The following is a 27146-nucleotide window of genomic DNA, read 5'->3' on the forward strand; positions in this document are numbered from 1 at the left end:
ATGCCATTTTGTCACAGGAAAGATTAGCCTCTAGGATGGAACCCAGGTAGGTAATTTCATCTTTCCTTGTGATAATATTGTCATCCACTGTAACCGAGAAGCCGTCGGTCTTGCTGAGTTTGTTATTTGAACCGAAGAGAATGGACTCTGTTTTGGCCATGTGTAATGATAGTTTGTTGTCGGCGAGCCAGGTGCAGATTTTGCCTAGTTCCGAGCTGAGGGTTTTTTCAACCTGTAACTTGTTCTTGTCAGAGACCAGCCGGGCTGAGTCGTCCGCGAACAAGAACAAGTTTCAGTCACAAGCTGACGACATGTCATTTGCATAAATTAGGAACAGTAGCGGTCCTAGTATGCTTCCTTGTGGAACACCACAGCTCACTGTGAGGGGGGGGGATAGGGTACCGTTTACCTGGTACCTGAGCTTCTTCCCCTCAGCCGCCAGGCTGATCAATGCCTCAGGCCCTCTGCCCCCAAGTGACACTGGCTCAATGACATTGACTGCACTGCACTAGTCCGTACTGGATCTCTGCACACTTCACTTTATATATATATATATATATGTATTTTATTTATTGATTAATCCCCCACTGCACTGTTTTCGTTTCTTGTCTGTGTTGGTGTTTGTTTACTGTGAAAAAAGAAAGAATGCATACACTGTATTGCTGCAACAATTACCAATGTGTTTTACACAAATGGCTCAATAAAGGAATCTGAATCTGAATCTGAACCTCCACCATCTGTTCCCTCCCCTCCAGCTCACTGATAGACTATCAAAACCAATTGCTTTTAGCTTGTCAATCAGAATGGAGTGATTGAAAGTGTCGAAGGCCTTTTCTAGGTCCAGCATGACCTTGCCGCAGTATTTGCCCGCTTACTTTCTAACTGCAGAGCATACATTTAAACACATTAAATTGAAACTGTAACAAAATGTATGAGAATAATAACATGGGTATACACATTTCCTTTCGATTTAACAAATATTATCCATTATTATACATTTCTTGATTTTTAACATAAAGAAGACTTTTCTGTTTGTCCCGACTCTCAATAATCTGTGATATACATCTGATTAGCACTATTACTCAGAAGAAAAAAAATTATATTATAATGTATATATGTATAAATGTATAATAAATATATATATGTATATTGTTCCCCCACCCCGCCAATGTACAGTTTCTTCCCCCTCAAATACTCTCTTTTTAGACTCTTTTTGTATCAGAAACAGTACTGTATATTTGTAGATCTGGTATGTCATAAATGTATAGATGTAACAGTACTGACAATATGGTTTGATCCCCAGGCATTGGTATCCTGGAGAGAATTGGAAGAAAACATAGTAGCCCCACATAGACTGAAGGACATAGCACACACTAAACTACCAACCAAGCACTGTGAGCGGAAATTTGGCCCCATAATTACCCATGCAATCCGGATATGGCGTGAAACACAAAAAAAATATCCTAACCCACAAAAATGGCATAATCACACTCCCTTATTCAATAACAATGCACTCTTAATTGAAAAACGTCCTATAAGATTCCCTATATGGGAAGAGCAAGGCATACACTCATTAGGAGATATTTTTAATAACCAGGGTTTTTGTAGTTATGGAGAAATATGCACAAAGTATTATTATATTATTACAGTTACAGCTATGTTTGAAGTCTCACGGTGTTCCATTAGACATACCAGTTGAACACCACAGATACCACAAATTCTTCTATGAAAGAGAGACATCGAGAGGTTTTGTATCAGGTTTTTATTATCAATTACTAACGTCCTCGTATGAAACCCTCCAACTAGACTCTGTCTGGAGGAGGGATATACCAGACCTGGAAAGTGACTTTGATTGGCAAGAAGCATGGGCAAATGTCCGTCTTACATCAAGGAACCCGGACCATCAACAAATCAATCTTAACTATATTCACAGGACATACTTGACTCCTATAAGACTGAACAGAATGGGTCTTAAACAAGACTCAAAATGCTCCCAATGTACAAATGGAGACGAAGGGACATTTATGCACATGTATTGGGACTGCCCACCAGTTAAGGCATTCTGGAAAGATGTGACCCATCAATTATCAAAACTCGTATCTTGGAATATACCAGTACACCCCTCTGTATTACTATTGAATGATGTTTTTGAGTTTGCAGTAAATCCACAGCTAAAGAGATTGGTTTTATCGGGTATCACAGTAGCTAAAAAACTGATCGCATCACGCTGGTTTCAACCGGAAAAAATGTGCCGGAAGGTTTGGTTTCTTACATATCTCGATGTGATTTATCAAGAAATATCTACAGCAAGAATTCTGGGTCTCAACGAATCCAAAATGTCAATGTGGTTAGAAGTGGTGGAGAGAATAAAAGCTAGCTTATAATGGTAGTGTCTGGTTAGGAGCGAGGGATAATGGAGGTACTATCCAAGGAGGGGTCCGGGAGGGGGGGGTTCGAGCTGGAGCATGTGTGTAGGGTTTTAGAAAATAGGTATTAGGGGTATATCCTGTATAAGGCATTGGTATAATTGGTAATTTCGTTGGATATACACTGTACACGGTAAAATATTATTATAGACTTTTTTTTTGTTTTCTGTTTCTGTACTTGCATGTCATTTTAGCCACCTTGATTGTTAGTTTCATTATGCATTGTGTGTTGAGTACTGACTTTTAATAATTTTTGTTTTGCAATAATAAAAAAATAAAAAAATAAAAAATATGTAACAGTACTGTCTATCTGTATGTCGTGTATGTCATAAATGTCATTATGAATTGAAATTGGGGGACCCTGATGTAAACAAGGCGAAAGTCTCTCTGGTCTGCATCCCCTTAACAATTGTGTGTATTGAGCCGTACTGTATTGTACCCATTCTGCAATCTGTTAATACAATGTTCAATCAATCAATCAATCAATCAATCAATCAATCAATCAATCAATCAATCAATCACTCAATATATTTTATACCCAGTTTAATCACCTGTACATTATGTCATAGTATATTACTAATGTACTTTACTGTTACATTTGCACTCTGGTTGGACGCCAGACCTGTCTTTGTTGTGCTGCACTTGTGCTGTGTGTGGTGCCTGACTCCTGTATGTGTTATCCGTTACTCGTGCTTTTATGTTCTTGTGTATTCATATTGTTCTCCGTTTCCCCCGTGGTTTTATGTTTCTTTGTTTTTTTGCCTATTATTATTATTAGTATTTGAATCGAATCGAGTCTAATTTAATCGAATCAGAAACTATTCTAAATAATATGGCTGCAGTGGCTCCCCACCATGGCCGGCGGGGGGCGCTGTGTACAGAGCAGCTCCTGCTTGACCCCAGCCGCTCCGCGTCGCGTCTATACTTTCCGTAGCCGCATTTCTGGCAGACGCTCTCTGATTGGCCACTGGTGCCCAGTCGCGTGACGAGCTGTGTCTTTGCCCATTTCCGCGTCGAACAGCCTGCAAACTACCTGGCGTTCTATCGCCACGCGCTAAGACAAACTCTAACCTTAACCAACTTCGAAAGAGTGGCTAAGCTTAACCAGTGTAGAAACAGGCGTCGGCCAATCAGAGAGCGTCTTGCCAGAAATGCGGCTACGGAAAGTATAGACGCCCCCAGCAGTCCGCGTCACAGAGAGGAAGGAGGAGGAGGAAGCAGCTCTTGTAGTGACGCGACCATGGCCAGCGGGGGGCGCTGTGTACAGAGAAGCAGCTCCGCGTCACGGAGAGGAAGGAGGAGGAGGACTCGAGGAAGCAGCTCTTGTGGTGAGGTGACGTCACACGCGGACGCGGACATCGCCAGCCCATCATCAGCGAAGAGAAAAACAACAGCGGAGAGACTCAGCGGGATTATTTCGGTGAAGAAGAGCCTAAAAGATCCACCACGTCGAGATATTTAGTGACAGAAAGGTAGTTATTATTATTGAACACATGTTTGGTTATTAAAACGTGAGTGAATCCACGACGCGGCGACAGTGTGCGTCGTGTTGTCTGTCGGCCATCTGGCGCCCGGCTGTGTGTCGGCAGGGCTCCTCTGTGAAGACTGAATTGATTGATTGATTGAATTGATTGATTGAATTGATTGATTGAAAAGTTTATTAACAGATTGCAGAATGGGTACAGTACAGTACAGCTCAATACATACAATTGTTAAGGGGATGCAGACCAGAGAAAGACTTTCGTCTTGTTTACATCAGGGTCCCCCATTTTCAATTCATCATAACATATGATATGACATACATGACATACAGATAGACAGTACTGCTACATCTATACATTTATGACATATCAGATTTGCAAATACAGTACTGTTTGTGATACAAAAGTGTCCAGAAAAAGAGTGTATATAAATTTTTGCGTACAAACTGTACATTGGAGGAGGTTGGGTGGGTGGGTATACGAACAGATACGAACAGATCGAAAAGTATACGAACAGATCGAAAAGTACCTCGCGGAAAAAAATCTAATCTACGAATTCCAATCTGGCTTCAGAACATCCCACTCCACTGACACATGCCTTCTCTACTTGAACGACCACATCAAACAAGAGGTGGACGCGGGCAAATACTGCGGCATGGTCATGCTGGACCTACAAAAGGCCTTCGACACTGTCAATCACACCATTCTGATTGACAAGCTAAAAGCAATTGGTTTTGATAGTTTATCAGTGAGCTGGATACAATCCTACCTGGAGGGGAGGGAACAGATGGTGGAGGTAAACGGTACCCTATCCCCCCCCCTCACAGTGAGCTGTGGTGTTCCACAAGGAAGCATACTAGGACCGCTACTATTCCTAATTTATGCAAATGACATGTCGTCAGCTTGTGACTGCAACTTGTTCCTATTGCATGAGGTGCAAGCATAGTCGTAGTACCCTTGAATGAGTGCTCCTGCTAGAGTCTTCAGGGTATTCTTGTTTACCAGAGAGGAGATCCGGTACAAGAATCGCGTTCGTTGGTTGACTTTTTTTATTACATTGGATGCCATTTTGTCACAGGAAAGATTAGCCTCTAGGATGGAACCCAGGTAGGTAATTTCATCTTTCCTTGTGATAATATTGTCACCCACTGTAACCGAGAAGCCATCGGTCTTGCTGAGTTTGTTATTTGAACCGAAGAGAATGGACTCTGTTTTGCCCATGTGTAATGATAGTTTGTTGTCGGCGAGCCATATGCAGATTTTGCCTAGTTCCGAGCTGAGGGCTTTTTCAACCTGTAACTTGTTCTTGTCAGAGACCAGCAGGGCTGAGTCGTCCGCAAACAGAAACAAGTTGCAGTCACAAGCTGACGACATGTCATTTGCATAAATTAGGAATAGTAGCGGTCCTAGTATGCTTCCTTGTGGAACACCACAGCTCACTGTGAGGGGGGGGATAGGGTACCGTTTACCTCCACCATCTGTTCCCTCCCCTCCAGGTAGGATTGTATCCAGCTCACGGATGAACTATCAAAACCAATTGCTTTTAGCTTGTCAATCAGAATGGTGTGATTGACAGTGTCGAAGGCCTTTTGTAGGTCCAGCATGACCATGCCGCAGTATTTGCCCGCGTCCACCTCTTGTTTGATGTGGTCGTTCAAGTAGAGAAGGCATGTGTCAGTGAGTGGGATGTTCTGAAGCCAGATTGGAATTCGTAGATTAGATTTTTTTCCGCGTGGTACTTTTCGATCTGTTCGTATACTATTTTTTCCATGACTTTCGAGATGGATGTAAGGATAGAAACAGGGCGGTAGTTGCCCGGGTCTAATTTGCTGCCCTTTTTGTGCAGGGGTGTTACTCTCGCAATTTTGAAGTCCTTGGGGACGTGTCCCTGTTTTATGGAGAGGTTTATTATGTGTGTGATGACTGGGGTGATGGCTGCTGCTGAGTCTCTGAGGAATTTGGAGGGGATGTTGTCATGGCCAGTGGCCTTGTTTGGTTGGAGGGCGCTCAGTTTTTTGAGTACCTCATCTGTAGTTACCATTTCCAGTTTGAAGTCGTCTTTGTGGACGCCTAGATTCTTGTAGTATGCTACTATGTGTTCTACCCCATACTGCCCTGAGTGGGAGGGTAGATTATTTACCAGTGTTGTGGCTATGTTTGTGAAGAAAGTGTTTAAGTAATTGGCTACATCCAGCTTGTCTGTGATGAGCGTGTTGTCCGTCTTTATGTTTATGTTTGAGAACCTGGTTTTAAGTTTTTTACTGCAGCCTAGTTGATTGTTGAGTAATTTCCAAAGTTCACATGGTTTATTTTTGTTTTCCTCGGTTTTGTCATTGATGAAATTTTTTTTAGCAGTTTTGATCATGGAGTTTACGTCATTTCTTAGTCTGTTTCTTTCTAGTTTGAGTTCAGTCACGTGGTCTTGGAGTTCACTGCTCGTGCTTTTGGTAAGCTTTGACTGACTTTTACGAAACTCAGAGCATTTTTTGTCTCTGGCTTTCATAGCGGTCAGTATTTCAGTGTGCATCCATGGCTCAGTGCGATTTTTTACCCTGGTGGTTCTTAGGGGGGCCATGTTGTTTAGTATTGATGAAAATTTGGTTTTGAAGCCAAGCCAAGTTTCTTCAACCAGTGTACCATTGAGTTCATCTGACCAGTCCAGACTCTCCAGTTCCAGGTTAAAGGCCTCGCTAGAGTAGGTTTTGAGGTCTCTAGATGTGACTGTTTTGTGACAGCCAGCCTTTAGTTTTAGCTTTTTGCGGGTACAGAATATCATATAATGATCACTTAACCCACATGCTATAACCCCTTTATTGGAGATCTTGGACTTGTCAGAGGTCAGTATGAGGTCAATGGTAGTCTGAGTTGATTCACATACCCTTGTGGGTTGGGTGATTAGCTGGCTGAGGCCGTGCAGATCACAAAACCTATTGAAGGATTTGAAGACGGGTGCATCTTTTTGTTGCATATCCGTGTTCCAATCCCCAATAAGAATTTTTTCAGCATCCTCAGCTCCAGCTAAGCACACATCCAGAGTATCATAAAAGCCAGTTTGATCTGGCGGTCTGTATATTGTGCCGACTAGAACAGATTTTGCCCTTTCAAATAGAATTTCCACCCATACGGTTTCAATTGTCTCATGATGAAGGTCAGTACGGGTAATGAATTTGGTGTCCTTATGCATGTACATACAAACACCACCTCCATACTGGTTTCTGTCATTACGGACTATGGTATAGTTCTCTAACTCTATTTCAGGATCTGTTACAGATGGGTCAAGTTTAGTTTCAGTAAAGCATATTATGTCTACCTTACCGCTCATAAACAGGTTTCTTATTTCATCCAGCTTATGCTTTATGCTGTTTACATTCAGATGAAAAATGTGTAGTCCGTTTTTATTTGCTGTGGTATTAATGTCGTCAAGTTCCAGGTAATTGTCTTCGTCTGTGTCTGGTGCTGCTGTGGGGGAGGGTGGGGGGGACTTCACTCTGTAACTCTTATTAAACTGTAACTCTTATTAAACTCTTCTTCAGGAGCAGAATCATAACTCATACACACTGTACTCGTAGTTAGCATGAAGACACTGGTGGCATACGAATGAAACTAGACAAACGTAGGAATCCACTGGTACCAACCATGTTGTCATGTCATGCTAAGTTAGCATGTTGTTGGGAAAGAAGGGGCTAAATGATGCTCAAATACAATGACTAATAGTAGATATGAGTTTTAAACTGTATTGTGTGGCTGTATTAGGTGTCTTATGTTGGTAAACATTGGAGTAAACCAGACCTATATATATGTGTATGATTGTTTCTGAGCCGGACAGGGATGTAGCTCTGGGAGAAAACACACCATTATTATTATTAGGTTAGATAACAAACTCAACTCTTCAACGTGAATAATGTGCTTCGTCATCATAACATTGGTCATCATTGCTAATAGTCACCGGATCATTTTGTAAAGGGCGATGTTTCTAATCCACCACTGTCTGCATTTAATTAAAATGGTTGCATTTCTTATAATTTAGCGTTTTTAATCCAGAGGAAGTGGAACGACGTGAGTTGTGACGTCATGACTGCACTGGTCTGCGGCTGACCTGCATTCAGAACATAACTGTTTCCTGAGAGTGACTGTAGTTTAACTTACCGCTATACTGTCAGGTTCTGACTGGTTATGTTGTATACTAACTCTGCTTCTGTTATATTGTGAGGTTCTTCTGTTACATTGAGGTTATGTTATACTGAGGTACTTTTATATTGGTGTTCTGCCAAACTGAGAGGTTCTGAACTTCCATTGTACTGTGCGGTTCCGTTACGCTATGGTTCTGTTGTACTGTGAGGTTCTGTTACGCTATGGTTCTGTTCTGTTGTACTGTGCGGTTCTGCTATATTGCAGGGTTCTATTGTACTGTGGCGTTATGTTATATTGAGGTTCTGTTACACGATAGTTTGTTGTTAGATTCTGTTTTATTGAGGTTCTGTTATACTGTGGTGCTGTTGTGAGGTTCTGTACTGTGAGGTTCTCCTATATTGAGGTTCTGTTATACTATGGTGCTGTTGTAAGGTTCTGTACTGTGAGGTTCTGCTATATCGATGTTCTGTTATACTATGGTGCTGTTGTGAGGTTCTGCTATTCTGTGAGGTTCTGTTTTATTGAGGTTCTGTTATACTATGGTGCTGTTGTGAGGTTCTGCTATTCTGTGAGGTTCTGTTCTACTATGGTGCTGTTGTGAGGTTCTGCTATATTGAGGTTCTGTTATGCTTCTGTTATACTGTGACTCGGTTCTTATAGTTTTCAAGTTTCTTTAATAGTCGTCATAGTAAAATACAGAATATTTTTCCATGAAATGCTTTTTTCTGTCTGGGCTCCTGAGAGTGTGCTATATACAAAGTATAAAATAGACCAAGTCAAGAGTACGTAAACAAAAAGTGTTCAGTCAATCAATATGTACTGTACAGAGTTTAAAAAAAAAGGGTAACAGCGAGGTACAATGCAGCAACGGGATCAGGTACATCTTAGGTAAGGTGCAAAGAGGTATGAGTTGTAGTGCAAATCTCTTTGTTAATAATTATAAAGTGTCTAAAGTGAGTAGAGTGGGTGTTCCGGTGAGTGTTTATTTAAAGTGAGTGTGTGCGTGTGGATGTGTGTGCTGTGAGTGTAGATGATGGGTTGTTAAATAGTGTCATTGTCGTTGAGCATGATCCGTTGAGGTTCTACTGTGAGGTTGTGCTGTGAGTAGAGCTGCCGCGATTACCGCATTACCGCGGTATCGCTGTTACATCACGGCCACCGCAGAGTAGGCTGAATACCGCGTCACCGCTGTTTTTTATAATAATAATAATAATTTACCCTCCTCTCGTTGGGCTTGCGGCTCTGCAGATATACCCTACTCGTCTATCGAGGTTCCAAGCGACCCTATTGGGTACCAGAAAAGTCACGTGAAACATTGCAGACCACTGATTGGTCAGAAGAGAGACGCGTCACACGTTTTTACTTCCTGAATGTCAGCACATCACAACACGGCTAATAACGTTAGCTTTAACTCTCCGCCGGAGTGGACTATCATCGCTCTTCAGGAGTACTAAACGAGACATAATGATTTTACTGTCTGCAACGAATGTTATAATAAAAGCCCTTCGTTCTATACACTTGTCTGATTGAAAACTTTATTAACAGACCGCAGAATGGGACAACTCAGCACGCTCTGAGCAAAGAAAGGAACTGAGATATGAATAGAGTATTGCTTGCTATGGTCCGGTAAATACGCTGATGTTATTGAGCGCATAACTATATAATGTCAATGCCACAAAATGAATGCCTTTATTATAAAGTAGTAACTTTATAGTAATAATAATAAGAAAGGGTCGGGGGGGTGCCCGCGACACCGAGTGAACTGCGCATCCGTGTTTCACTTTCAATAACGAATGCGTGCTTGCCGAATCCCAAACAATATTTATGCTGCAAAGTCATCCTCTAAAGATAGACATTTAGACTAGAGGCAGGCTATATGCTATAAAGAGTAGACTACTACTAAAAAAAAAAATGCATTCAAACTTTTTTTTAAATTTTTTGTGTGCGTGCGGTAAAAACCGCGGCCGTAGGAAATATTTTGCAAATTTGTGCGATAAGGAAATAATCAATACCGCGGCAGCTCTAGCTGTGAGGTTCTGTTCTGCTGTGAGGTTCTGTTGTGCTGTGAGGTTCTGTATATATATATACCCCCCCCCCCACAGTGGTGTGTGGAGTTGGTACGTCCCAACACAGTTGATACACGCGCTCTAGTCTCCTGGCTCATATTGAACATAAACAGTTATATTTGAACCTCTGTTGTCAAGCCATGTCAACATACCCCCCTTCCCCACTAATGGAACTGGTGTCGTGGAGTCACTTCGCTGTGAGCGGTTCCACGGTTAGCTTGCTAGCTCACGGCTAAAGTTAGTTAGCTCGTAGCTAACGTACCGTTAGCCTAGCTCGAGGCTAACGTTATATAACCGAACAATACACACATGCCCCGAACCGTGGAGGTTGTATCGAACGGTGTACGGTTCGAATGCATACCGTTCCACCCCTAGTTGCTTTGGATAAAAGCGTTTCAGCTAAATGACTAAATGTAAATGTACTGGGGGTTCTGTTGTAGTGAGGTCATGTAGTAGTGAGGTCATGATGTAGTGAGGTCATGTTGTAGTGAGGTAAGGCTGAGCCCGAACGTTCGTTACGTTAACATTAGAATTCTAAATAAAATTTTAATTTATTTTTAATAATTTATTTTTTATTTTTATTTCTTTTGTGTCTAGATTCATTCTGTTTAAACCAATGGGTTTTTTCTTCACAGTTGCAGATAAAGATTAGGCTACACTAATATTATAGTATTAAAAAAACTGCTAAGTTATATTCATTAAAGAAAGTTGATTTAATAAAAAAGAGACTCATTTAATCAGATTAATCACTTTATTCAAATTGAGGATTTAGTTTGAGGATATTTATAATAAAAAAAATATTATTAAATGTTTTTAATTAATGTTTTATTAAAAACAAACATTCGAACGTTCGTTCGAAAAATCCTGACGAAGTTCGAATCCCAAAAACAGGCTTCGGGGACACAGCCTTATAGTGAGGTCATGTAGTAGTGTGAGGTCATGTAGTGAGGTCATGTGAACAGTGAAGTGGTCATGGTTAGAGTGAAGTGGTCATGGTTAGAAGTTAGAACAGTGAAGTGGTCATGGTTAGAACAGTGAAGTGGTCATGGTTAGAGAGTGAAGTGGTCATGGTTAGAACAGTGAAGTGGTCATGGTTAGAGTGAAGTGGTCATGGTTAGAACAGTGAAGTGGTCATGGTTAGAACAGTGAAGTGGTCATGGTTAGAACAGTGAAGTGGTCATGGTTAGAACAGTGAAGTGGTCATGGTTAGAGCAGTGAAGTGGTCATGGTTAGAACAGTGAAGTGGTCATGGTTAGAGAGTGAAGTGGTCATGGTTAGAACAGTGAAGTGGTCATGGTTAGAACAGTGAAGTGGTCATGGTTAGAACAGTGAAGTGGTCATGGTTAGAGAGTGAAGTGGTCATGGTTAGAACAGTGAAGTGGTCATGGTTAGAACAGTGAAGTGGTCATGGTTAGAACAGTGAAGTGGTCATGGTTAGAACAGTGAAGTGGTCATGGTTAGAACAGTGAAGTGGTCATGGTTAGAACAGTGAAGTGGTCATGGTTAGAGCAGTGAAGTGGTCATGGTTAGAGCAGTGAAGTGGTCATGGTTAGAACTAGAGCTGCCGCGGTATTGATGTTTTCCTTACCGCACAAATTTGCAAAATATTTCCTACCGCCGCGGTTATTACTGCATGCACACAAAAAAATTAAAATAAAAAGTTTGAATGCATTTATTTTTTTTAGTAGTAGTCTACTCTTTATAGCATATAGCCTGCCTCTAGTCTAAATGTCTATCTTTAGAGGATGACTTTGCAGCATGAATATTGTTTGGGATTCGGCAAGCACGCATTAGTTATTGAAAGTGAAACACGGATTCGAAGTTTCCCCTCTGGTCGTGCGCCGTTCACTCGGTGTCGCGGGCAGGGGTGGCACTGGTTACCCCCCCGACCCTTTCTTATTATTATTACTATAAAGTTACTACTTTATAATAAAGGCATTCGTTTTGTGGCATTAACATTATATAGTTATACGTTCAATAACATCAGCGGATTTACCGGACCAAGGCAAGCAATACTCAATTCATATCTCAGTTCCTTTCTTTGCTCAGAGCGTGCTGAGTTGTCCCATTCTGCGGTCTGTTAATAAAGTTTTCAATCAGACAAGTGTATAGAACGAAGGGCTTTTATTATAACATTCGTTGCAGACAGTAAAATCATTATGTCTCGTTTAGTACTCCTGAGGAGCGATGGTAGTCCACTCCGGCGGGGAGCTAAAGCTAACGTTATTAGCCGTATTGTGATGAGCTCTGATCAATGGCTGACATTCAGGACGTAAAAAACTGCAGGACGATCCAACGTGTGACGCGTCTCTCTTCTGACCAATCAGTGGTCTGCAATGTTTCACGTGACTTTTCTGGTACCCAATAGGGTCGCTTGGAACCTCGATAGAGGAGTAGGGTATATCTGCAGAGCCGCAAGCCCAACGAGAGGAGGGTATTTTATTATTATTATTATAAAAAACAGCGGTTATGCGGTATTCAGCCTACTCTGCGGTGGCCGTGATGTAACAGCGATACCGCGGTAATGCGGTAATCGCGGCAGCTCTAGTTAGAACAGTGAAGTGGTCATGGTTAGAGAGTGAAGTGGTCATGGTTAGAACAGTGAAGTGGTCATGGTTAGAACAGTGAAGTGGTCATGGTTAGAGAGTGAAGTGGTCATGGTTAGAGCGTGAAGTGGTCATGGTTGGTTAAAGCGTAACTCTCAGTGAGTCTCGTTGTGAATAAAGACACTAGGGGTGGGGGGAAAAATCGATATGTAGTAGTATCGCGATACTTTGCATGGCGATACTGTATCAATACAGGGATGCCAAGTATCGATATTTAATTATTCATTAAAAAAAATTGTATAAGGAAGTTGCATTGTTCATTTCAATACCTGTAATAGTACAGTACTTAGTCCACACACACATGTGCATTCAGTTAAGTTGGAATATGACTGTAATACAAACAGTTAGGGCTGACCTTCGAAGCTTTTTTTGGCAATCGAAGCTTCGGGGCCGAGCTTCGATTTTAATTCGAAGCTTCGGGGGAAAAAAATACAAATTAATATTTTCTTTTAAATTTAAATTTTAAATTTTTTATCTTATGTTGTGGGACTTGTACAGCACTTTCGTAAACTTTGTTGTTTTTAAATGTGCTCTATAAATAAAGTGGGTTGGATTAATTAATTAAGTAGCCCCTTTCGTGACTGTGACGCATCCAACAAGGTTTCACTCGGCTGTGTGATTTAATTCAAGGTGGATCGCTGTTGTCGTTTGAACAACTTCAGATTTCATGGGAACTACCAATCCCCCAAATCAAGAATGTTTAAGATGAATGAAGTAAGATTTTGATTATTTGAAATATGGCCTGTGTAGACTAAACTATGCACAGAATTATGTCAGTCTACAAGGTCCGGATTCTACATGGTCCGGCAATGTAGACCTTGTAGACTCCACTACAGACCAATTATCAGTGAATGTTCATGCATTTTTAAGAAGGGCAACTTCCACAAAAAAACAAAGAACTCACCAAAACATCTCAGTAGCACCTTATCTAAATGTTATATTTCATATATGGAGATTCATATTTATTTATGTATTGCATGCATTTCTACATTTTATTTCCTATTTTGTTTATTCATCCCAGTATCTTTCTTTCTTATGTGTGGAATTCTACAAGGCGCGCGCACACACACACACTTACATTTAGTCATTTAGCTGACGCTTTTATCCAAAGCGACTTACAAGTTCTGTACGACAAGACAGCAAGAAGGGTACAACTCTATCAGCTGAGTAACAATGTTCATCAAAGTGTTGCGTGTTACAGTGTAGGTTAGTTTATTAGGACAAGTGCATGACAGTAAGGTTAGTCACGGTTAGATTTTTTTTTCTTTTTTTTTTTATCATTTCAGATAATGGTTGAAGAAGTGAGTCTTTAGTCGACGGCGAAAGATTGGACGGGATTCGGCTGTCCTAACTGGGATGGGTAGTTCACACACACACACACACACACACACACACACACACACACACACACACACACACACACACACACACACACAAATCGAAGTAAAAAAAAAAAATTGAAAAAAGAAATGTTTGAAAAAGAAATTAATATTTTTTTTTTTTTAAACTTCGATTTTTTTTTTAATGTTCGAAGCTTGTGCCATCGAACGAAGCTTCGAAGCTTCGAAGTATTTAAGACAGCCCTACAAACAGTTCAGTTTGTCAGGTACATGCAACACAGATTACAGTGTTTACATCCGTCTGCTTGAGAAAATACCATGTTCTGCTATAAAAATTATTGAAGTGAGATGAACAGACTAAACTTTATTTTATTAGATAAAACATGTTGACAGTTTTACTTTGCAGTTAAAAAAAATTAAAATATATATATATATATCGCAATATTCGCGATATATCGAGTTAGGGCTGGGCGATATGGCCAAAAACGTTATCGCGATCAAATAATTTTCATATAACTCGATATCGATAATTATCGTCGATATAATGTCTGTCAAGTTTAATTAACTTATTATGCCCGGCGCCGATGGACGGGCTATTAATAGACTTGTTTTGCTGCTGTGAATGTCTCGAGAGTCGAGTTGATGTCGTCATCAGTCCGCGCACGTTAGCAGTTAGCCAAAGCAAGCGGAGTATCTCATGACAATGTTACCCTCAGAATTCAAAACACACACCAACTCGGCAGGTAACCTGTAAAATAGCGCCGTGCAAGCTAATTAGCCCTAGCCAGCCTCGTTTCCGAGCGGAGTATCTCATGACAATGTACTAAAAATGACCCTAAAATACTCTGTTCCGCCCAATTCATTGCAACGACATCCACCGTATACCCCACACTACTATAACAGTTACCCTCAGAATTCAAAACACACACCAACTCGGCAGGTAAACTGTAAAATAGCGCGTGCAAGCTAATTAGCCCTAGCCAGCCTTGTTTACTGAGTCCTACCTCCGCGTCTCCTTCCGGGTCTCCTTCCGCTATCGGCCATCTCCTTCACTGATTGGTTGTTAGTGCGTGTGCTCATATCCAAGCTTGGAAAATCGATATATCGAAACTTTGCGACCACGTTTCATGTTTATTTCGAGGAAATAATTTATCGCGATAGTTATCGTTATCGTTTTATCGCCCAGCCCTATATCGAGTATCATTTTAGTATCGTATCGTGAGATCTCTGGCGATTCCCACCCCTAAAAGACACCCTCTCATAATGTCCTCGAAGTGCAAAAACTATTCACTGAAAGACTCTTGGATAACCCCGGGTTATTAATATCCTATATCATCTTGCTTTTATTACATTTCTATGTAAACTGATGCTCATCACGTTTGAGCATTGGCCCTCAGGTTGTTCTGAAGGTTAAATCAATGGACTACTACTAAGGACTGTTCCTGTGTGTGTGTGTTGATGGGTTCCAGTGGATGGTAAGTGGGATGATTGTTCTTCTTAGGTTCATAGTCTAGTAGACTGAAGAGCCCACAGGCCTCACGCGCTGCATGCAGAGTCAGTAGGTGTAGCCTTTACTAAACAGTGTCTTAAATGTTGGCAAAGAGAGGCCCACTATAGCCCAAGAGTTTAGTTGACCTCAGTGTTGCTCGTTGGACGTAAGCTATCAAGTGGTTCTCTAAAGGCATACTTTATCTGACAAACCTTTCACATCCCTACAGGCTTGTTTGAAGTGGCTAATTCCTCTCGGTGTGAGTGATTCAATGTTGGTTCATAACGCTGCTCTGCTCTCCCGTCCTGCAAGAGAAGCGTGGTGGATGACGTGTGAATGTAGAGGGAAGATCACGAAGGTTAACGGCAAAATCAAAACCGCAAGACGGGGCTGAAGATCGAGCCGCTGCAGGAGAGGACCTCGTCTGAAACCCATTTTAAAAGTCAAAGCTTTTTCATCGTTAACGTTATATTTCTGCTTTCCACCTCCCAGCTTTGCTCAGCTCACGGACGGTCGTTCGCAGCCTTTTCCCTCGCTCCGCCTGGGCGGGAGTGGAACCGGCACCCAAGGGAGCCATTTCCAATTTGGACCTGTAGTTAGTGCTGCTGCGGCCGCAGCGACCGCTCTCCGGTTGGCCCAGATCCAGGTTCAGGCCCAGGTTGCCCTGCAGCAGCTCAGTGCTCTAGCAACCATAACCGCTGGCAACCAGCAGCGTCACGGCAACGGGTTGACAACAGTTTTATCTTCTCACCTGGCCCTCCTGAACCTCCTCGCTACGCGACCGGCACCTGTTGCAGGTATAACCGCGGTAACAAAGGACAAACGGCATCCGACTATGGCACAATATCCCTCAAGCAACATGTATCACCACCACTCCCAGCCTCAGGGGCAACAACACTTCCCCAACAGGCCTGGGCCCCCTCACCACCAACAACACCAGCAACAGGGCTTCCAATTCGCCCCTCCCAATCAGCTGCCTGACGAGCTGGAGTCAGCCCTGGGTATCAGGGGCTCCAGGGACATCGACCACCGCTTCACCGCGCCTGGGATCTCTAGGCATTCTTCGGAACCAGAAAGCTACTCCAGCATGGCACCGCTCACCTTTGACAACCAGCCGGGCCACCAGCAAGGTATGGACTGGTCCAACTACCAGCAGCCTACTAAACCGTTTGCTGGCCCGAGCCCACAGTCCCACCATCACCAGGGACCTCCTCCTCAGCAGCACAGAGGAGCAGGCATGCCAGGCTGGAAGTCTCCTCAGCAGCATCAGGGTTCTCACGGTGGTGTTGTGGACCTCCAGGGGTTATACACCCCAGAGAGTGCCGGCAGCATCCTGGCCAGCTTTGGACTCTCCAATGAGGATCTGGAAGTGCTGAGTCACTACCCGGACGACCAGCTGACCCCGGACACCCTACCCTTCATCCTTCGGGACATCCAGATCAACAAATCAAACGTCTCCTCGTCCTACTCTGAACCACACGGCACACGCAACATGCCCGCGTCCCGCTCCTCAGCGGGACACTCGCGCTCGCCGGACGTCCCCAGCCTCCTCGCCGTGACTCAGACGGCGGGGAACATTATCGACTACGGTCACGCCAGCCGGGCGGCGGCAGAGGACTGCAGCGCCGCCAGAGAGACTTTCAAACGTGAGCGGCTGCCCGCTAAGAGGACGGTTAAAATGTACCTGCCGGCCTCTCCGTCAGCTCCTAAACGCAAACCGGACGGAGCGCCCGGGAGGCGGCAGGTTCGTCTGGAACCCATGGAGGCGGAGCGGCAGGGAGACATGGACTACCGCACGATGGGCGCAGACGCTCACAAGACCAAGCGGTCGCCGGGCAGGGAGGTCAGACCTCGTCACGACCGGGACTACCGGCGTGCGCGGGACGGGCTAAAACCTGTGCCCTCGTCTCAAACCAGACATACTCCCTCCTCTTCTTCGTCTGCGTCAAAGCCACACGGTGGCCCCAGGAGGGTGCCCATGCCCACCCCCACCATGATCAGTGATTTCTCAGCGGATCCTCCCAAGGTGTATCCCCACACCTGCTCCCTGTGCCACGTGCTGTGTGATCAGCATAAGGTGAGTCCAATGAGTCCTCCGTCCTGGTATCCAGGGGTCTCCCTAAGCCAGGCACCGGTCACCGTGTGGGAGGAACGTTTCCTAATTGGGATTTGAGTTAACCGAAAATGGCATTTGTTGGCCTTTGCCATTGAAAACAATGGGTCTAAATAGCTTGTTAGCTTACAGCGAGCAATACTCCATTTGGTTTCAATGACAAATGCTAGCGATGCTAGTGTTCTGTTTTTATGGCGGCTTGAGGACATGCAGAAACGTTCCTCCCACAGTAAGAGTCTGGAAGAAAAATAACTAAAGTTCAAGATGTCATGGCCTCTTAAAACATGCCATGGCCTCTTAAAACATGCCATGGCCTCTTAAAACATGCCATGGCCTCTTAAAACATGTCATGGCCTCCTTAAAAGGCCACCAGGGCCACAGCAGAGCAAAGGGACGTATTGGACCTTGTGTCACTGAAGCTGTTTGGACCTGGTTGTCGAGGTCCAGATGCAGGCGCAGCATCAGTGAAAGAAGGTACAGTGTCGGACACTTTTCTAAGACTGCACTTTGTTCAGTGGCCAAATACTTCAATTGACAAATTAACTAAGCATCCTTGTATATATTCATTACTATTTGACAACTAAGAAGAGAGCTGAGCTGCTTCAGCTAAAGATGTGTGATACCAGCCTGTTATTTATCATCTAAGTAGGAACTAACTGACTGAGAACCAACATCACTGATCTAAGAACAGTTCCTACGCTGGTAAAGGAACACACCCACATTATGGGACATGCTCTTAACATCTTAGTCAGACAAGAAGATGGATACCAATTACCTCTCAGCGTTCAGTAGAAAACTATCCGGCTGCAAGCTAGCCTAGCGTAGCACAATTGAATGGAAGTGAAATGGTGCTAAGCTAGGCCAGGCTAGCTTTCTACTCGCCGTGAGGAAATTGGCATCCATCTTCTTGTCTGACTCTGGAGAAGATGGTAAGAGCATTTCCCTTAATGTTCATGAGGATCACTGTGATGTGTTGACTGTTGGGATGTTTTTCACCAGGCTTCTGTATTGTAACTTCAATGACTGAAGAGAAGGTGTTGCTGGGTTACTGCCAAACCGCTACGTTGGGTACTGGGTACTGCTAGCTGTAAACCAGCTTGTCAGCCTGCAGTTAGTAATGGTCATTGATTTAAATGCTACAATGCTCATTTAAAAATTGGTTTTAAAAGTAGCTGAAGAACCAATCATAATAGAGTTCCAACGTCCCGCCCACCACCACAGGGAACTGATGGACAGGAAGTACGTTGAGACCATGGGATATTTGCATACAAGACGACAACATTTGTATGTTTTTGTTCTTTAAATTGTTGACACACAGCAGAGCCATTAAATAGTAGAAATAAATAAAACAATACATTGTTTTCTGTGTAAATCCCATTGCCTCACATCGTACTTCATGTGTCCAGCCTGCTTCCTGTCATCCCGGTGGGGGGCGGGACTCTGGTTGTCATGTGACAAATGACTAAATGACAACATTCGTCTGACTCGTAAAGCTGAGCCAACGTCTCCAAACCAAACCTTGTCTAAATGCAGAGAAGTATTCCAATTCAATGTTTAAAAATGAGCTCAGAATAACTTTATTCACAAATCTCTTGAGTGAGTTTACTGGACCTGGTATAACCTGGAGAGTGCTCTACGATAACGCACTTAAAATAGAATTGTCTTCAGATCCAAGTGTTGCCTACAAATATACAGTGTCACAGTAGAAGAAGTCAAATGTACATGTGATGATTTAAAATGTTGAGCCCCATCCTTTATGATGTCACAATTAAACCTTTAAATAACAACCTTCTGGGCATCATTCCCTTGTTTGGGTTCCTAAAGGCTGGTCAGAATTGGGTAAGAGGTGTTGGAGGGTAACTTCTGACCAGCAGTTGTTTGTCAATGGGAGTTCCTTAAAGCCCACATAAAAACAGCATGACGTTCATTCCAGACTTGCGCATTATCAGATATTGTTCTGGTTGCTACTTATTGATTAGGCTTCATAATATTTCTTAAAGGGAAACAGTCACATTTTGAAGTTAAGTCTGAAATTGGTCTTCCCGGCCACTTGACACATTGTTACAAAGCAAATCCTATATACAGTAGCCTACTTACATGAACAATGACCTGTTGGCATTAGTAGCATTACTCATCCAAGCGCATTGGTACCGTTAGCCACAAGCGACTAGTTGGCGATAGTGTTTTATGTGGTACTAGCTGCAAAGTAGCTAGCTAGCTTGCGGTGAACAGTATCCCTTTAGTTGTTGAAGTTACCCCAATAAAGTGGCAACTGCCAAATAAAGGACATTATTTATTATGGAATATTAACATTAACTCTGGAATATTCCTCTACAGTTTGTGGATCTATTATTGAATTGTCCTTCCTGATCCAAGAGAGTTTAAATCTGCACTATAACCTTTTAATGCTCCTGTAGTCTAATCTTAAGTCCTTATTTAGAGTTGGGCTGAATAAGAGAAAAGCCTGGGCTCGACCCAGACAAGCCCTTCTGCCTGGGTATGATCCAGACAAGCCCTTCTACCTGGGTATGATCCAGACAAGCTGCCTGGGTATGATCCAGACAAGCTGCCTGGGTATGATCCAGACAAGCCCTTCTACCTGGGTATGATCCAGACAAGCTGCCTGGGTATGATCCAGACAAGCTGCCTGGGTATGATCCAGACAAGCTGCCTGGGTATGATCCAGACAAGCCCTTCTTCCTGGGTATGATCCATATAAGCCCTTCTTCCTGGGTATGATCCAGACAAGCCCTTCTTCCTGGGTATGATCCATATAAGCTGCCTGGGTATGATCCAGACAAGCCCTTCTACCTGGGTATGATCCAGACAAGCCTTTCTTCCTGGGTATGATCCAGACAAGCCCTTCTACCTGGGTATGATCCAGACAAGCCCTTCTACCTGGGTATGATCCAGACAAGCCTTTCTTCCTGGGTATGATCCAGACAAGCCCTTCTACCTGGGTATGATCCAGACAAGCCCTTCTACCTGGGTATGATCCAGACAAGCCCTTCTACCTGGGTATGATCCAGACAAGCCCTTCTGCCTGGGTATGATCCAGACAAGCCCTTCTACCTGGGTATGATCCATATAAGCCCTTCTTCCTGGGTATGATCCAGACAAGCCCTTTTACCTGGGTATGATCCAGACAAGCCCTTCTGCCCAGGAGACGCACGGAGATATCTGCTGTCTGCCCAGGAGATGCACGGAGATATCTGCTGTCTGCCCAGGAGACTCATGGAGACATCTGCTGTCTGCCCAGGAGACTCATGGAGATATCTGCTGTCTGCCCAGGAGACTCACGGAGATATCTGCTGTCTGCCCAGGAGACTCATGGAGTCATCTGCTGTCTGCCCAGGAGACGCATTGGAGACATCTGCTGTCTGCCCAGGAGACTCGATATCTGCTGTCTGCCCAGGAGACTCACAGAGATATCTGCTGTCTGCCCAGGAGACGCACGGAGATATCTGCTGTCTGCCCAGGAGACGCACGGAGACATCTGCTGTCTGCCCAGGAGACTCATGGAGACATCTGCTGTCTGCCCAGGAGACTCACAGAGACATCTGTTGTCTGCCCAGGAGACTCGTGGAGACATCTGCTGTCTGCCCAGGAGACTTGTGGAGATATCTGCTGTCTGCCCAGGAGACTCATGGAGATATCTACTGTCTGCCCAGGAGACTCGATATCTGCTGTCTGCCCAGAAGACTCACAGAGACATCTGCTGTCTGCCCAGGAGACTCATGGAGATATCTGCTGTCTGCCCAGGAGACTCACGGAGACATCTGCTGTCTGCCCAGGAGACTCATGGAGACATCTGCTGTCTGCCCAGGAGACTCATGGAGATATCTGCTGTCTGCCCAGGAGACTCACGGAGATATCTGCTGTCTGCCCAGGAGACTCGTGGAGATATCTGCTGTCTGCCCAGCAGACTCGTGGAGATATCTGCTGTCTTCCCAGGAGACTCATGGAGATATCTGCTGTCTGCCCAGGAGACTCATGGAGATATCTGCTGTCTGCCCAGGAGACTCATGGAGATATCTGCTGTCTGCCCAGGAGACGCACAGAGATATCTGCTGTCTGCCCAGGAGACTTGTGGAGATATCTGCTGTCTGCCCAGGAGACTCACAGAGATATCTGCTGTCTGCCCAGGAGACTCATGGAGATATCTGCTGTCTGCCCAGGAGACTCATGGAGATATCTGCTGTCTGCCCAGGAGACTCGTGGAGATATCTGCTGTCTGCCCAGGAGACGCACAGAGATATCTGCTGTCTGCCCAGAAGACTCACAGAGACATCTGCTGTCTGCCCAGGAGACTCACAGAGATATCTGCTGTCTGCCCAGGAGACTCACAGAGATATCTGCTGTCTGCCCAGGGACAGGGTTAGATCTGCTGTCTGCCCAGGGACAGGGTTAGATCTGCTGTCTGCCCAGGGTCAGGGTTAGATCTGCTGTCTGCCCAGGGACAGGGTTAGATCTGCTGTCTGCCCAGGGTCAGGGTTAGATCTGCTGTCTGCCCAGGGACAGGGTTAGATCTGCTGTCTGCCCAGGGACAGGGTTAGATCTGCTGTCTGCCCAGGGACAGGGTTAGATCTGCTGTCTGCCCAGGGTCAGGGTTAGATCTGCTGTCTGCCCAGGGACAGGGTTAGATCTGCTGTCTGCCCAGGGACAGGGTTAGATCTGCTGTCTGCCCAGGGACAGGGTTAGATCTGCTGTCTGCCCAGGGACAGGGTTAGATCTGCTGTCTGCCCAGGAGACCCAGGAGAATAATGTTGTTTCACGTGATCCACGTTTCTGAATCCTCTGAACTGAATCGAGTTCCTCAAACCGACGTGTTGATAAACGGGCGCATCACCTTCTGCAGAAAAAACATCAAGAGAAAACTGTTTAAGCTTCTTTTAAAGGTGCTATAGATGACGTATTTATGTGAGTAATCATTTTAAAAAATACACCCAGAGATTTTAGAAAGGTGTGGAATAAAAGTATTGGTTTTCCCCCAATAGAAATATTGATTAATGAATTGATCATTTAACCTCTTGAGCCCTAGTCCTATTTTCTGAAAATCCGCCTAAAAATACATACCTAAGTAAATGGAAGATTGCTCCACTTCTACAAGGTCTCTAGGGACATCTATGGACCTCAGGGAATGTATTCCCAGTGTCAGAAATACTGTCTGTTACTAGGCTTGAGTAAATTGTAATGCACCAAAGGAGAATATCAATAAAAAAAAATTATATATATTTGACAGTGAATAACACCATGCTAAAGATGACCAGACATGAAATCATTCTTCATCACGTGTACAAAAAATCTAAGCAAATGAATAAAGGGAAGATGATTAAACGGAAGGTTTTGTAGATCGAGTACTGAATTCTGCCATCCGGACACATGCAATTTGAAATATTATTATAGAATATAGAATATCAGGCCTATAAATGACCTTATTATGGACAAGTCGCACATCTATGGATCGGGCCAAATCTCCTCTTTACAATGGCAGAGTTCAATCTGGATTTAGTATCACCAGGCGTGCAGGAAGAACCGTGAATGAAATCTACTGTAAGTACAGTTACTTCTTTATTATGTAGATTTCTCCACCATTTTTCATCAGATTGCAACACCGTTTTTGCTAGACATTCACAGAAATGTAGAGAAACTAACTGTTCTAATTTATGCCAATAGCCTTCAGGCTTGTGGTAGATAATCCTGAAAAAATAAGATTAACAAAAAAGTTATTCCACAAGTCATTTGATTGACAGGAGCTGGCTAGAGCTGGGTAGTGTCGTTTTTCGAAATTCCAACGCCATTGAAAGCCCTGGGTCTCCTCTCCTCATAGGACTACAAACAAAATGGCGGTGTGCATTTCCAAGCGTCTATATTCGCCGGTTTCCGAATACATTTCCAAAACTCATATTTCACTAATAACACTTTTGCCTATTGGTAAACAAACATATTGCTGAAAATATACACTGACTGCTGTTTTGACAGGGTTAGGGTCTTTACTCTTGGCTACATTTGAAAGAAAAACGCAACATTAATTCATACAGTCTGTAGAGATGGATTCATGGCGTGATGTCATTCTGGGTTCGGTACCGGACCCATCGGGCTCAAGAGGTTAACGATTTGGTTGTTTACATGTTGCATGCATGTATCCCCTCCCTACTTCCCATTTCCCCACATGGAATGCACCTGATTGGATAAATTAGATGCTGGTGCTCTAGTGTGACATCTAGTCGCTGAATGTTATCTATGACATCTTTTTAAAGCATCTTTTAATACTGAAATATGAATCCTACATCAAAGGAATGTGAGGCTAAAGAGCTGACTGTCAGAGTTTCATTACATTTGTTATTGGCCTCTGTAGAATCATCACTGTCCCAAAACCTGAATCACTGATACATCACTCTATGTAGATGATGTGCTCTTCGTCCTCTGTGATTGTGACGTCTTCCTGCTCCCTGTTGTTGTTCTTTCAGGACTGGAGCGAACACATCAACACTGTGGAACACACTGCCGCCTGCAGGGACCTGCGCAACAAGTGAGGACCACCTTCAGTAACTCTCGTGTGAACTTAGAGCCACTTCTTTTGTCTTGCTACGCCATGGCCCTGGAAGTACCGTGAAGCCAATTCATGCCAAAAACAACACGAATAGCATTTTAACCTGTTTTTAAACATCCAAAATACACCGTTCTCTATCCATGGAAAGTTCTTCCTGAACAACCAACCGGGTGCTTCTCGGGTCTTGAAAGGTTACCTCCTTTATAGTCCATACTAACAACCTTTATAGTCCATACTAACAACCTTTATAGTCCATACTAACAACCTTTATAGTCCATACTAACAACTAGTCCATACTAACAACCTTTATAGTCCATACTAACAACCTTTATAGTCCATACTAACAACCTTTATAGTCCATACTAACAACCTTTATAGTCCATACTAACAACCTGTTCACACAATCACCCTTTACCTTTAGGCCAACTGTTCATGTCAGGATGTAATGATGTTTTAACAGTTTATTTGTCTCCCATGTGTGCGTGTATAAAGGTATCCAGACTGGAAACCTAATCGACCAAAGTGAGTTTGACTTCAGTTTCCAAAGCAATTCTTTGTTTTTTTATGCATCAGGCTCTTCCTCCGTGTTTTACTGCATTCGCTCGTCATCTCATCTCACATTTGTTCCTCCCCTTCTTCCTGCCATTCCTTCCGACCAATCCCCAGGGGCGAGAACTCTCCCGTCCATGATGAGCGTAAGCCGCGGCGGCCCCGGGAGCGCTCTCCGTCCCGCTCCGTGTCACACTCGCTGTCCAGGACTCCCACGCCCCCCTTGAAGCGCAAGCCCGCCTCCTGCTCTCTACACCAACACCTCTCTGGTAGGTGCTCTCTACACCAACACCTTTCTGGTAGGTGCTCTCTACACCAACACCTCTCTGGTAGGTGCTCTCTACACCAACACCACTCTGGTAGGTGCCCTCTACACCAACACCTCTCTGGTAGGTGCCCTCTACACCAACACCACTCTGGTAGGTGCCCCCTACACCAACACCACTCTGGTAGGTGCCCTCTACACCAACACCACTCTGGTAGGTGCCCCCTACACCAACACCACTCTGGTAGGTGCCCTCTACACCAACACCACTCTGGTAGGTGCCCCCTACACCAACACCACTCTGGTAGGTGCCCCCTACACCAACACCACTCTGGTAGGTGCTCTCTACACCAACACCTCTCTGGTAGGTGCCCTCTACACCAACACCACTCTGGTAGGTGCCCCCTACACCAACACCACTCTGGTAGGTGCCCTCTACACCAACACCACTCTGGTAGGTGCCCCCTACACCAACACCTCTCTGGTAGGTGCCCTCTACACCAACACCACTCTGGTAGGTGCCCTCTACACCAACACCACTCTGGTAGGTGCCCTCTACACCAACACCACTCTGGTAGGTGCTCTCTACACCAACACCACTCTGGTAGGTGCTCTCTACACCAACACCTCTCTGGTAGGTGCTCTCTACACCAACACCTCTCTGGTAGGTGCTCTCTACACCAACACCTCTCTGGTAGGTGCCCCCTACACCAACACCTCTCTGGTAGGTGCTCTCTACACCAACACCACTCTGGTAGGTGCTCTCTACACCAACACCACTCTGGTAGGTGCTCTCTACACCAACACCACTCTGGTAGGTGCCCTCTACACCAACACCACTCTGGTAGGTGCCCCCTACACCAACACCTCTCTGGTAGGTGCCCCCTACACCAACACCACTCTGGTAGGTGCTCTCTACACCAACACCACTCTGGTAGGTGCCCTCTACACCAACACCACTCTGGTAGGTGCCCTCTACACCAACACCACTCTGGTAGGTGCCCTCTACACCAACACCTCTCTGGTAGGTGCCCTCTACACCAACACCTCTCTGGTAGGTGCTCTCTACACCAACACCACTCTGGTAGGTGCTCTCTACACCAACACCACTCTGGTAGGTGCCCTCTACACCAACACCTCTCTGGTAGGTGCCCTCTACACCAACACCACTCTGGTAGGTGCCCTCTACACCAACACCACTCTGGTAGGTGCTCTCTACACCAACACCTCTCTGGTAGGTGCCCTCTACACCAACACCACTCTGGTAGGTGCCCCCTACACCAACACCACTCTGGTAGGTGCCCTCTACACCAACACCACTCTGGTAGGTGCCCCCTACACCAACACCTCTCTGGTAGGTGCCCTCTACACCAACACCACTCTGGTAGGTGCCCTCTACACCAACACCACTCTGGTAGGTGCCCTCTACACCAACACCACTCTGGTAGGTGCTCTCTACACCAACACCACTCTGGTAGGTGCTCTCTACACCAACACCTCTCTGGTAGGTGCTCTCTACACCAACACCTCTCTGGTAGGTGCTCTCTACACCAACACCTCTCTGGTAGGTGCCCCCTACACCAACACCTCTCTGGTAGGTGCTCTCTACACCAACACCACTCTGGTAGGTGCTCTCTACACCAACACCACTCTGGTAGGTGCTCTCTACACCAACACCACTCTGGTAGGTGCCCTCTACACCAACACCACTCTGGTAGGTGCCCCCTACACCAACACCTCTCTGGTAGGTGCCCCCTACACCAACACCACTCTGGTAGGTGCTCTCTACACCAACACCACTCTGGTAGGTGCCCTCTACACCAACACCACTCTGGTAGGTGCCCTCTACACCAACACCACTCTGGTAGGTGCCCTCTACACCAACACCTCTCTGGTAGGTGCCCTCTACACCAACACCTCTCTGGTAGGTGCTCTCTACACCAACACCACTCTGGTAGGTGCTCTCTACACCAACACCACTCTGGTAGGTGCCCTCTACACCAACACCTCTCTGGTAGGTGCCCTCTACACCAACACCACTCTGGTAGGTGCCCTCTACACCAACACCACTCTGGTAGGTGCTCTCTACACCAACACCTCTCTGGTAGGTGCTCTTTACACCAACAC

The 27146-nt window shown here is 44.7% G+C and overlaps 1 protein-coding gene across 1 annotated transcript in view; it reads left to right on the top strand.

The window, feature by feature from the left end:
- Positions 1 to 3791: 3791 nt before the first annotated feature.
- The window catches only part of LOC311232724 (uncharacterized protein), a 41581-nt gene continuing 18226 nt past the window's right edge, over positions 3792 to 27146 (top strand). Inside the window, exons 1-5 of the mRNA XM_084338303.1 lie at positions 3792 to 3898; positions 16032 to 17616; positions 24123 to 24184; positions 24698 to 24727; positions 24872 to 25023. Of these exons, the coding sequence (XP_084194429.1) occupies positions 16375 to 17616; positions 24123 to 24184; positions 24698 to 24727; positions 24872 to 25023 (1486 nt within the window). The 5' untranslated portion in view covers positions 3792 to 3898; positions 16032 to 16374. The remainder of the gene's footprint in view (positions 3899 to 16031; positions 17617 to 24122; positions 24185 to 24697; positions 24728 to 24871; positions 25024 to 27146) is intronic.

The sequence above is a fragment of the Notolepis coatsorum genome, assembly GCF_963971535.1.
Source record: "Notolepis coatsorum genome assembly, contig: SUPER_7_unloc_2, whole genome shotgun sequence".
Taxonomy (NCBI): domain Eukaryota; kingdom Metazoa; phylum Chordata; class Actinopteri; order Aulopiformes; family Paralepididae; genus Notolepis; species Notolepis coatsorum.